General features: G+C 36.3%; 1 protein-coding gene across 1 annotated transcript in view; it reads right to left on the bottom strand.

The window, feature by feature from the left end:
- Window positions 1-1,761: 1,761 nt before the first annotated feature.
- Window positions 1,762-12,712, bottom strand: part of si:ch211-266g18.10 (trichohyalin) — a 31,403-nt gene continuing 20,452 nt past the window's right edge. Inside the window, exons 32-59 of the mRNA XM_025901155.1 lie at window positions 12,462-12,512; window positions 12,279-12,323; window positions 11,904-11,942; window positions 11,753-11,821; window positions 11,555-11,602; window positions 11,254-11,304; window positions 11,082-11,126; window positions 10,707-10,745; window positions 10,562-10,624; window positions 10,405-10,452; window positions 9,449-9,538; window positions 9,082-9,147; window positions 8,669-8,713; window positions 8,438-8,506; window positions 8,238-8,285; window positions 8,046-8,096; window positions 7,863-7,907; window positions 7,453-7,485; window positions 7,328-7,375; window positions 7,113-7,172; window positions 6,931-6,975; window positions 6,410-6,457; window positions 6,242-6,283; window positions 4,592-4,639; window positions 4,249-4,290; window positions 4,119-4,163; window positions 4,004-4,039; window positions 1,762-3,883 (exon numbers count right to left, since the gene is read on the bottom strand). Coding sequence (XP_025756940.1) covers window positions 3,798-3,883; window positions 4,004-4,039; window positions 4,119-4,163; window positions 4,249-4,290; window positions 4,592-4,639; window positions 6,242-6,283; window positions 6,410-6,457; window positions 6,931-6,975; window positions 7,113-7,172; window positions 7,328-7,375; window positions 7,453-7,485; window positions 7,863-7,907; window positions 8,046-8,096; window positions 8,238-8,285; window positions 8,438-8,506; window positions 8,669-8,713; window positions 9,082-9,147; window positions 9,449-9,538; window positions 10,405-10,452; window positions 10,562-10,624; window positions 10,707-10,745; window positions 11,082-11,126; window positions 11,254-11,304; window positions 11,555-11,602; window positions 11,753-11,821; window positions 11,904-11,942; window positions 12,279-12,323; window positions 12,462-12,512 — 1,445 coding nt within the window. The 3' untranslated portion in view covers window positions 1,762-3,797. The remainder of the gene's footprint in view (window positions 3,884-4,003; window positions 4,040-4,118; window positions 4,164-4,248; window positions 4,291-4,591; window positions 4,640-6,241; window positions 6,284-6,409; window positions 6,458-6,930; window positions 6,976-7,112; window positions 7,173-7,327; window positions 7,376-7,452; window positions 7,486-7,862; window positions 7,908-8,045; window positions 8,097-8,237; window positions 8,286-8,437; window positions 8,507-8,668; window positions 8,714-9,081; window positions 9,148-9,448; window positions 9,539-10,404; window positions 10,453-10,561; window positions 10,625-10,706; window positions 10,746-11,081; window positions 11,127-11,253; window positions 11,305-11,554; window positions 11,603-11,752; window positions 11,822-11,903; window positions 11,943-12,278; window positions 12,324-12,461; window positions 12,513-12,712) is intronic.

The following is a 12,712-nucleotide window of genomic DNA, read 5'->3' as shown; positions in this document are numbered from 1 at the left end:
TGCAGGGTGACGGTGCAGGCTGGAGCCGACCATGCAGCACCAGCAGCCAGTCTGACCGTTGAACTTGCTGTGTGAATGCCCTTTAGTAACCCCCAGATGGTCAGAGATGGCGAGGAGCTGAGAGGAGGGTGGGGGTGGTGATGTCACTCGCCTCAAGATAATCCGGTTAAAGTTGTGGTGTCATTACGTAGAAGCATCATTCGATGCTGTGCGGACCAACCGTGACTAAATGCTGCCACTGGCGTGATGATAAGACAGGACACCGCGCAGGATGTAGACAGTTTGGATGCAATAGTCACTCTAGTGTTAGAGTTTGCAGCAAACCTTTGTCCAGCTGTGGGTTTTTATATCTCTAATACAAATATTATTTAACACTGTTTTAGTTCCCACATTTTAAGATGCTAAAGCCTCCCTTTTTCAGCTCTGTGCTGTGTCCAGCCTACTGAACACTGACTACAAGTGGCCATTCTTCTCATCTCAACACACACGCTGTTCAGTTTCTGGCCACCTTTGAATAGGCCGTAACACAAAGAAGCTGTGGTAACTGGAGTGGAACTCATTTGGCAGTGGCCAGATGAATTAATTTAATTTAAAGTCTGTCTTTTTGCTCCAGTTATACAACACTGAAAAGCATTTAGGCTGCATGCAGTGAGAAGACAAGCTCACGGGGAGTCTCAGTATTTCACAGTGGCATAATCACATAGAAAAGGGAGCTTATCGCATTCTGTGTAGCAGAACCAAAGAGAGATAATAGTTAAGCGTCTTCTGTCTGCAGTGTTTGCTATACTCTGCCTGGGAGAGCAGCAGGAGTTTCCTCTTTGTGAGGAATCTGTGTCAGTGGTGTAAGCTGACCTGTAGTAACCCCTCTCTGGCCTTATTAGGGAAATAGAGTATAAAGACCTGACCATCTACTGTATATCCTCTTTGGTTCAGTTGTCTAACTGCTACAATCTTTAACTTAAACACACTCATCAGGGATGTAGCTACCATTGACAACACAGGCAAGACCCTGAGGTAATAAATAGAATTTGTGAGGCTTAATAACATAAAGGTTAGCCTTGTATTAATGGGTTTTAATCAAATTTCAGTACATTTAATATTAATAATCATTGAAATTCAGGTGAAAAGTCAGTTTTTATTAATAAGTTTAAGTAGATTAACACTTGTTTTATGCAAATGGCTTAAAACCAGACTTTTTCTTTCCTGCTGATGCTAAAAACTTCTATAATCAGGTTACAGGTTAGGTTGGGGATTAGCAGGTGAAAATGTTTTGCCATCAACTCTCTGAAATCACATGGTCAGTCCTGCAGGGAATTCATCACGCCGGGATCAGTGGGTTTAACAGGGAAGTACATGTGAGCATCAGCAGCACAACAATGAAAAGAAACACCGCGATGTCCCGTCTCGCTCATGCTTTTCATTGCTCGTGCGTTTAGTCTCCTGGTGAATTTGATCTCTGCTCGGTTGTTTTTCTGGACCTTTCCTTTCTCTCCTACATGTCAGATACAGTTGCCCGATCCTGAAATGACTCCTAGTTTGTTACAGGGAAAAAATAATTGCTCCCAGAGATGACCCCTCCTGCACAACAGACACCTTTTCTTTATACTTATCTCGATTTGAGATGAAATACTGAAATACTTTCACATTCAGATAGTTAAAAAAAAAAGTTCATGCATTAAACATAAAATATACAGTATAAAAAAGACCTCAGCTCAATTTTGTGTTAGAAATGTTGGTATGTTTAAAGAAAAGTCAAAACACTTGCATTGCTATGTTTTAATGCCTAATTGTTCTGTTCACAAGGGTTTAAGTGACAAATGATACACGTTGTGGTTTTTACTGCAGATGAAGAGCCGCTTCAGGAATAATGAATCAGGGATAAAACAATCAGTTTTTCTGTATATTTAACTATTTACATCACGAGCATTTTAACACAACCTGTATGATGTTAGCGACACCATTCAGTGACACACATCAGCTTTTGGTACCAAATTCACTGATTCCTGTCTTCACACTATTGGGGAACCACATAAAAATATAAGAGCATAAAACAAAAGCACACACATCATGCATACTTCATTAAAACACTATTAGACTAACAAAATGTGCTTTGATCGCTGATCTAAGTATTGCACATGTTCACCTGGTAAACGTGAGTCATTAATATACAGTTTAAACAAGTTTATTTATCTTTTGGTACCATAAATAATAATAATGATAATAATCAAAATAGTTTGGTAAAAAGTGTCCAAAACTTCATCAGTGACACTGATGAATCGCTATTAAACTCTGAGCTCACTGAGAGCTGCAGAGTGTGAGCTTTCATTATTCCTAGACTGACAAATTGTGCACTGGTATTGTTTTAAAAGATAAGCAGATTTACATTTAAGCTTCAGGATTAGCGACACAGGATGTAAAAACTGCTCTCTGTGCAACATATGGAGCAAATGCAACAATGTAGCCATACGTAGCTGCTAAAAGCAGACTGAGAAATGTTTTACATCTGAGATCACCTGTCCAAACATGTGACACCTTCTGCAGCGACTTATAATGTGATCACACAGTGTGCCGGTGTAATCAACAATGTAAAATTTGACATTAGACTCAACCAACATTGCTTTTGTGTTCATCAGACATTATCAAGTAAAGGATATTCAGATAACAGAAATCCTGTTTGTATTATGCTGCATTTTAGCAGCATGAATCTGAGATGTCATTATACAGTCGTCATTAATATTATCTTAATGTTGCCATAGCGTATTTAGGCAATATTGCTTGCATTCTTGTTTATAAGAACCTGCTCAATAAGTTTCTACAGTACGTTAGCTTCTACTGTGTGCACACAGTGCAACAGCAGTGACCAAAGTCAGCTACAGTGTGATTTTGGTCAATCAAGGAATTTGCAGAATAAATCTGACGCTTGATTTGCTGATGTTTTTGATAGATTGAAAGGAACGGAAAAAAAAAAACTGAACTCAATCCTCATTCTGAGAGTTCAGGCAATGCCTCTTACTAGCACCAATATAATAACGAGGAGCTGGTGCAGATATCCAGATGGTACAGTTTGATAAGACTTTAAATGTTTCAGGTAGCAAGATTGGGAGCTCTCATATACAGTGCATGGTCATTCCTTTTGATGCATAAAACAAAAATAAAAGGTAAAAAAGTCATTCAGTAATGATATGATATCTGTTGTGTCCCCATTTGGGAAGAACAATAGGAAACTGAGAGAGAATCATGAACAAGTGCTATAAAGGGTGGGATGAGCAACATGATCAAGAAAGAAGCCACAGAGATGTAAAATTACAACGCAAACTACTTTTCAAGTAAATGTGGGCTAAGAGGGTCTGTGTTGGAGTAGCAACTGTAGCAGTTTTGTACCCTGTTAACCTCACAGTGTAAGCTACTCTACACTTTGTAGCTACTTTAAAAATACTGCACCATTGCTTTTATAAGAAAATAAAGTAAGCTGTAAATATATTAAAGGGTTTGAAACCATAGAAGTGAAGTAGTAAATTGCTCTATTTAAAATATGCAAAAGAAGTTATTACTTAAAAAAATATTTTAAAAAAAGGGAAAAAAAAGGAATGACACTGACTGCATGTATTTGGTACGAGAGCTCAACCAATTCTGGAAAGAAAAATGGTCCATCTCATAACCCGTCATCTTCTGCTGTGCAGGGATTTCTGCTCAAGGCGAACAGCATCACCCGTGTTTCAACAGTACTGGGTGTGAGGTGACCTCGTCCTTATCGGTAATTTGACTAAATTGTAAATGTCAGACCACAGACTGAAGTGTCAAATCTGCAGCGGCGAGAAGGCGTAAAACGGAAACTGGGCCTCGTCCTCATCCACAAAGAAACACTGGAAATAGGGCAGCTCATCTGTGAAGAGGTAAAACAGTGAAGAACAGTATGTTCCTTCCCTTTTCTTTAGCATTAGGAAAGAAAAGTGCCTGAAATTTGCACCCTCTGCAACATTTTTTTCTAAAAATCTGCACGTACCTTCCAGGAGAAAGCTGTCCGATAGAGACGGCTCCACTGTTAAAATGTGAACATAATGTTAACTACAAATCAATAAAGTGTTATATGACTCTAAATTACAGGATCAACGTGATACCTTTAACTTTCTCCTCCTTTTCAGCTTTCTTCTCAGCAGTTTTTCCTGCAAAAGTTTTGCATACAGTCAATAAAAGCTATAATGTAGTTTTTTTTTGAATACTCAGAAATGAAGGGCGTCACAAACAAACCTTTCTTTGCAGGCTCTTGTATCTCTTTGAGAACCCTGTCCTCTGTAAAAGGCAGCAAGACATAAAACAGTCAAACAGTTTTTCTCAAGTGTTTAAGTTGAATGTATTTGCCATAAAAAATGTGTTATTATATGTATCATTTAAATGTTATGTTTTCTCTTTAAAAAAGGAAAATGTTTGTGAGTTTTGTGTAAAAATATTTCGCTTGAGAAACATCTGAATATTAAGATAGTCGCGGATTATTTTCACCCTGTTCACTAATTATTCGAACAGTGGTTTCAACTCAGTAATAGTGACTGCGTGTTCTACATTTTATGTTAGTTTCTCCAAGCTGACTGCATACCTTTCTTCGTTGCAATGGGCTTTATCTTTTCTTTTAAAACATGAGGCTCTGTTTCACAAACATGAAGCAAACACAAACAGGCATGAAATACACAACAGTTATGTATAAAAATATGTTACTGGTGGGAAGAAAAAGGTGAAGCTTTAAAATAAGTGATTTGAAAATTTCGGTAAAGGGTAGAGGGCTCTTTTTTTGCAGATGTAATGCAACTGAATGACTTAAAAACTCTCATGAAAAGCGAATGCGCAGAATGAAAAGTGATGCAAAGTAAGCTCAGAGAAAAATGTTAAATGAAGCACCACTTTCTAATAAAGTAACCTTTAAGATTTATAATGTGCTACTGCTTGGTATATACACTCTCACTTCATTAGGTTCATCCGTCCAACTGCTCATTAAAGCAAATATCTAATCATCCAATCACAAGGCAGCAATTTAGACGTGTAGGGAGATGACCTTCTGGAGTTCAAACCAGGACCAGAATGGAGAAGAATGGGCTGCTGCTTGTGTAATCGTATTGGAGAGATTTTCCCTTTAGTACCAACTGAACATTGCCTAAATAGCACAGCCTACCTAAGTATTGTTAATGACCATGTCCATATCTTTATGACCACCGTCTGCCCATCTTCTTATGGCTACTTCCAGCAGGTCAACTTGCCATGTCACAAAGCTCAGATCTTGACAATGAGTTCACTGTACTCAAACGGCCGCCATAGCCACCACATCTCAATCCAATAGAGCACGTTCAGGATGTAGTGGAATGGGAGATTTGAATCATGGATGTACAGCTGACAAAACTACAGCAACTGTTTGATGCTAACAACCAAAATCTTTGAGGAATGTTTCCAGCACCTTACCGAGTCTCGGGCTGCACTTAAGGCAAAGTGGAGCTTTATATGTTACTGGCAAAGTGTATCTAATAAAGTGTCTGGTGAGATTGTGAAGACGTGGCTTTTTAAATTGAATCAATTGATAACAAAAAGAGCCACATGTGATATAGATGAAAATCTGCTTGGTTTCATAGTTTAACTACAGATTTGATAAAGTTTCGTCAACTTTCATAACAGAATGATAACTAAATACATCAACAGCCAGATTTCTCAGACTCTGTGTTCTCCAAGCATAGCTCATAAATCATTTTTAAAGAAATTATTTAGAAAATATTTATTCATGATTAAGTTAGTAGTTACAACCTATAAATCCTTTATGTATGAGGCCTTATTAGAAAGTGGCAGTACATTATCAGATTTGTGCTAATTACCTGCATGCATGCTTTGTATAAAAATTACTGTGAAGCTTTTTTTTTCTTTTTTTTTTACATCAAACTATAAATATTTTATCGATGGCAGATTAACTAACTTAGAGATCATTTTCTTGCTGGCCATTCAGTTGCCTATAATCTTTACTAATCTTGGATTTTCATTTGAAGCTCTTTACTTAGATGTCTGGTTGACTATTTCACACCCAGCAGGAAAATCTTCTCAACTATCAGCAGCAGCGTGTTTAAAGGTTACTTAATTTTTATAAGCAAAATAGCTGTTTCCCCTCTGAGTTACTTCTCTACATTTAGAGGGGCCTTCATGTTGTAATCAGATTACCACTGATGGTTACATGAAGTATGAAGTGCTGCCTGCACTGAAGCACCACATGTACCTTTCTTCACATGGACTGGTTTGGTCTTTTCCCTCAACATGGCTGTGCCATCAGGGACAAAAATGCAATCAATAAAACATACAGTTGGTGGAAGAATTTCAGTGTATTTAAGACATCAGAAAATCTCAAATTTGTGTCATAAATAAAGTGTAAAACTTTGCACTGTACCTTTCTTTGCTGCAGCAGGCCTGGCCTTTTCTTTAGGAGTTTCCAGTTCTGTAAAAAAAAGACTTTGGTCAGACTTTAGCAATCAACCTGAAGAATTTTACAGCAGAAGCCACAATTAGCTTACTTTTAAACAATACTTATAGCAGCTCAAACCACTTTGCAGTGTGAACGCTTCAATTATTTTTTTAAATTACTGATTTAGTCCATTCTACAAACAGCCAGAACACAGTTTTAGTTTGCTTTGTCATCTTTTCAGATATGAAATAGGCATATTATGTTATTTCAATTATACAAAACATTACTTTTCCTTAGTAGAAACTAGTTTTCTTTGGTTTGCTTCTGACTTTGCGCAGTACTTGGGGGTCCATGTGGCTGCGATAGAGCCAACGATCTGTTTTTGCGCATTATTAAATCAAATCCACTGGTAGATTTCTTCTATAGAGGATTCCTAGGTCAGTCATTAAAGAACAAAACAATGATTCTACTTGTTGCCAATCACACCAAAGATTTTTATAAGTTACCTTTTTTTACAGCTGGTTTTGCTTTTACCTCTGGTACTTTTGGCTCTGAGTAGTAAAACAAAAAGGTATGATAAGTAAGATAATCAGTGTTTATCTACACCATTATCATTATTTTGTGATAGTTTTCTAATGGCACTACATAATAAAGAAGTATCTACATGCAGATGGCAATGGCAGTCTACCTTTTGTCTTTAGAAGGGATTTAATCTTTTCCTTCTTTGCTTCGACCTCTGCTTTAGGAGCTGTAAAACCGAGAAAAATAACATTTTCAACTTTTTTTAAAGAACTACTTAAACAGTATAGAGTGTATATGATCTATAACAAAAATAAAATATGAATAAAAAAGTATAGATTGCCTAGCTTGTGACTATTTAAAGAGTTTAAATCGAACACATACCTTTCTTTTCAAGAGCTGGTTTGAGTTTTTCCTTTGTAACCTCTGGCTCTGATAAAAAAAACGCATGAAAGTGTTAATAATAATTCACTTTAATAAATAATAACCATGGATTGTAAGCAATTCACCTTTCTTAACAGGAACTGGCTTAGCCTCAGCTTCTAAAGAGAAAGGGAAGAAAAGAGGTCATGTGAGAAGAGTGATGACTGGCATCACTGATAGCTAATTGCAAAACTAAAGCAACACAGTGCATAAACTCAGTCTATTGATTAAGCACGTATTGAGAAATGCTGAAACATGAAAATGACCAACTTGAAAAGGACAAAACTCAGCGGTAACATAATAATTTAAGCAAAATAAAAGCAGATTGTGGTACTTTGAGCATTTTTAGTTGGGTCATCATCATGTGGCAGCGAAGCAGCTACATCTCAGCGAATCAGTCGTGATGTGACGTGGGTTGAACGTGACAGGATTAATATCAGCACAGTGCTGCGTGTGATGTTTCTACAGCAAAACAACACACGATTCTGCTGTATACCTTTTTTCTTTTTAGCAGGTGATGGTTTTGTCTTGGTAACAGCTGCTAGAATAATAAATGCCCCAATTAAATTGAACCATATTTATAAAAAGGTGAGAAACCACTGAAATAATGCTGTTCTACATGTTAGATAATTAAAAGAAAAATAAGACCTGTGAAAGAGGTGAAAAGCTAAAAGGATACCATTTTTGGGAGTCACTGGCTCAGCTTTCTTCTCCTTAAGAACCTCAGCTTCTAAACAAATAATAGCAACGGAACTTCACATTCAGAAAAATATAGATAGAACTCTAACACATGATGTCTATATATATTAGAATTAGTATTAGTATTGGTAGATAGTATTTGACTAGTGAAAAGTTCAGTCACTATTTTTACCTTTTTTGGTTGGTTCTGGTTTGGCTCTTACTTTCGGAGTCACAGGCACTAATATGGAGAGAAAAAAAGTTGCCAGGTTGAGTTTGGAAACAGTCAGAAAGTATTCAATAATTTTAAAAATATATATTTAAAAAAGCTTGCATAATAACAGTGCATAGTGGTGAACACACAAGAACAGCTGCTTAAACAAATAGATGCACCTTTCTTCAGTGGCACCACCTTCACCTTCTCCTTTGTTAGAGTAACATTTTTGTGTGGTGCTTCTGCCTCTGTAACAGAGAAAAGACTGTGAAAATCAAAAGCTTGAGTATAGTTTTTAGACTATTTACAGAGACATTTAGCATCTACTTGCCTTTGATTGAATTTGGAATTTTAAGTTCAGTGTCACAGGGAATAAGACACAATGAAACTCAAGGATAACTGTTTCTTACCTTTCTTGGTTAGAACTGGCTTGAGCTTCTGTTTTGAAACCTCGGCTGATGTTAAAAACACAGAACATGATGTTCAGTATAAAATTCAAATTCTCTTTCACGTTACTGAAATTCTGATTTTTAAAATCTAGAGTACTGTTCTGTGTTATTTTTGGCACTTTTTGTAGAACATATCATTTGATTTACAACAGACTAGTAATAAAGTTTCCAGCACCTCTACAGGTCTCCTGGTTGATCGAAAGCAAAGGATCTAAAGAGTTGTCTGTTATGTGAAGCCACAATGCCTCTTTTTCAATTCAATTTATTTATTCATATAGCGCCAAATCACAACCACAGATGCTTGAAGGCTCTTTATATTGACTTTTATTAGATTTTGGGCATTGATTTCAACTCCATCAACATATTTGCCTTACCTGGTTTTACAGGTGTAGGCTTTACTTTTAGCGCTGGCTCCTTCTTAGGCTCCTTGGGAGCTGCTTCTAGTGGAAAATAAGACGTTGATTTCTAAAGATTGTTGCTTATGAATTAAAAATTTATTTTGATTTTTTTTATATGCCACATGAAAATCTTTAGGCTCATTAGGCATTACACTGTCAGTGTCAGCAAACAAGGTATGTATTAGCACATGCTTAAATGTATTTCTTGAATGACTTGAAAGATCAATGAGACATCATATCTTTAAGCATCAGAATAGCTTTAGTTTGCACATTGCAGAGAAAACGAGAAAATGTGTTGTCTCATGCCTTACATATATTAAACGGTATTCCACCATAGTCTCACCTGCTTTTGTAACATTGAGCTGTTCCTTCTTAAGAACGGATGCAACCTCCTTCTTGACAATTTTAATTTCTCTTACAGGCTTTTTGGCGTCTGAAGTAAAAAGGAAAAGCTGCTTCAAACATTTTTATTCTCCACAAAACAAATAAAGCATATAAGTCTATTTCCCTTTTAGGCTCAATGTAAGTTTCCTTCTGTTTGAGTACAGCTAATGCTAATGACTTTTTCTTACAGGTCCACATCAGTCATCCAAAACAACAACCAAAAACTGTTTTAAAGACAATAAAATGCTGTTTAAAGTCTGACTGTTAAAATCTAGAGTACTGTGCTGTGTGGTTTTTTTTTTTTTACATTTTTTTGTAGATTTAACTAAAAACAATGAGAACAAATGATTTGTTTTTACACCAGACTAGTAATAAAGTTTCCAGCACCTCTACATGTCTCCTGGTTGATCGAAAGCAAAGGATCTAAAGATATTTTGTTAAGTTGTCTGTTATGTGTAGCCACAACATTGAGTCAACCCTTGAGTTAAGTTGAGTAAGGTGCCTTTTTATTCAATTCAATGTATTTATTCATATAGCGGCAAATCACAACCACAGTTGTATCAAGGCTCTTTATATTGTAAGGTGAACACCCTACAATAATACAGAGAAAACAGAGAAAACCCCAACAATCAGATGACCCCCTATGAGCAAGCACTTTGGTGACAGTGGGAAGGAAAAAACCCCTTTTAAGAGGAAGAAACCTCCAGCAGAACCAGGCTCAGGGAGGGGTGGTCATCCGCTTTGACCGGTTGGGGGTGAGGGGAAAAGACACAGGACTTTAAAAAGTTCCATAAAAGTCTGGTTCTTTGGAAGCAAAATATATAGAAATGATTGGTGGCTTAACACTTATGCACAGTACTGTAGATAAATAATTAAAATTGAATACAAAATGTTCTCATATATGACTGTTTCTACCTTTTTTGGTTGGTTCTGGTTTAACTCTCTGTTTCAGTGTCAAAGGCACTAAGATGGGAAAAAGTGTTTAAGTTTGGAAACATTGAGAAAGCATTCTGAATTTAGAAAGTTAGCATAAAAAACACACAAGAACAGCTGCTTAAACAAAGAGATGTACCTTTCTTCAGTGGCACCACCTTCACCTTCTCCTTTGTTAGAGTAACATTTTTGTGTGGTGCTTCTGTCAAAGATAAATGAGTATGAAAATCAAAAGCTTGAGTACATTTTGAAATTATGATTAACAAAATAAAGTCTGGTCTTACCTTTAGCTGGGGCTGGTTTTGTCTTAATGGGAGCTGGCTCTAAGTAAAGACATTTTAGGTTCAGTCTTGCAGAAAATAAGACACTGTGAAACAGCATTCATACTTAGTATGTCAATCAAGCACGTATTGAGGAATGCTGAAACATGAAAATGACCAACTTGAAAAGGACAAAACTCAGCGGTAACATAATAATTTAAGCAAAATAAAAACAGATTATGATACTTTTAGTTGGGTCATTATCACGTGGCAGCGACGCATATCGTCAGCAGCTACATGTCAGTGATGTGACGTGGCTTGAATGTGACAGGATTAATATCAGCACAGTGCTGCGTGTGATGTTTCTACAGCAAAACAACACACGATTCTGCTGTATACCTTTCTTCTTTTTAGCAGGTGATGGTTTTGCCTTAGTAACAGCTGCTAGAATAATAAAAAAATAATCATATTTATAAAAAGGTGAGAAACCACTGAAATACTGCTGTTCTATGTGTTAGATAATTAAAAGAAAAATAAGACCTGTGAAAGAGGTGAAAAGCTAAAAGGATACCTTTTTTGGGAGTCACTGGCTCAGCTTTCTTCTCCTTAAGAACCTCAGCTTCTAAACAAATAATAGCAACAAAAAACATAAGGTCCAGTTTACTGCAGAGGACAATAATCTGGTTTCTATTATAACAGTCACAGCTGATTATTCCAAACTCTGATGCTGTATAAAAAAGACAAAAACGTGCATAGAAATACAAAAACTTCACATTCAAAAACATTATTAAATTCTAAATCTATGTATTAGAATTAGTATTAATATTGGTAGATAGTATTTGACTAGTGAAAAGTTCAGTCACTGTTTTTACCTTTTTTGGTTGGTTCTGGTTTGGCTCTTACTTTTGGAGTTACAGGCACTAACAGAGAGGAAAAAAGTTGCCAGGTTGAGTTTGGAAACAGTCAGAAAGTATTCAATAATTTTAAGAATATATATTTAAAAAAGCTTGCATAATAACAGTGCATAGTGGTGAACACACAAGACCAGCTGCTTAAACAAATAGATGCACCTTTCTTCAGTGGCACCACCTTCACCTTCTCCTTTGTTAGAGTAACATTTTTGTGTGGTGCTTCTGCCTCTGTAACAGAGAAAAGAGTGTGAAAATCAAAAGCTTGAGTACATTTTAAAATTATGATTAACAAAGTTAAGTCTGGTCTTACCTTTAGCTGGGGCTGGTTTTGTCTTAATGGGAGCTGGCTCTAAGTAAAGACATTTTAGGTTCAGTCTTGCAGAAAATAAGACACTGTGAAACAGCATTCATACTTAGTATGTCAATCAAGCATGTATTGAGGAATGCTGAAACATGAAAATGACCAACTTGAAAAGGACAAAACTCAGCGGTAACATAATAATTTAAGCAAAATAAAAACAGATTATGATACTTTTAGTTGGGTCATTATCACGTGGCAGCGACGCATATCGTCAGCAGCTACATGTCAGTGATGTGACGTGGCTTGAATGTGACAGGATTAATATCAGCACAGTGCTGCGTGTGATGTTTCTACAGCAAAACAACACACGATTCTGCTGTATACCTTTCTTCTTTTTAGCAGGTGATGGTTTTGTCTTGGTAACAGCTGCTAGAATAATAAATGCCCCAATTAAATTGAATCATATTTATAAAAAGGTGAGAAACCACTGAAATACTGCTGTTCTACATGTTAGATAATTAAAAGAAAAATAAGACCTGTGAAAGAGGTGAAAAGCTAAAAGGATACCTTTTTTGGGAGTCACTGGCTCAGCTTTCTTCTCCTTAAGAACCTCAGCTTCTAAACAAATAATAGCAACAAAAAACATAAGGTCCAGTTTACTGCAGAGGACAATAATCTGGTTTCTATTATAACAGTCACAGCTGATTATTCCAAACTCTGATGCTGTATAAAAAAGACAAAAACGTGCATAGAAATACAAAAACTTCACATTCAAAAACATTATTAAATTCTAAATCTATGTATTAGAATTAGTATTA

This window comes from Oreochromis niloticus, linkage group LG19 (assembly GCF_001858045.2).
Source record: "Oreochromis niloticus isolate F11D_XX linkage group LG19, O_niloticus_UMD_NMBU, whole genome shotgun sequence".
Classification (NCBI taxonomy): domain Eukaryota; kingdom Metazoa; phylum Chordata; class Actinopteri; order Cichliformes; family Cichlidae; genus Oreochromis; species Oreochromis niloticus.
Note: the sequence above shows the minus strand (reverse complement) of the source record. Positions and strands in the feature narration are given on the sequence as shown.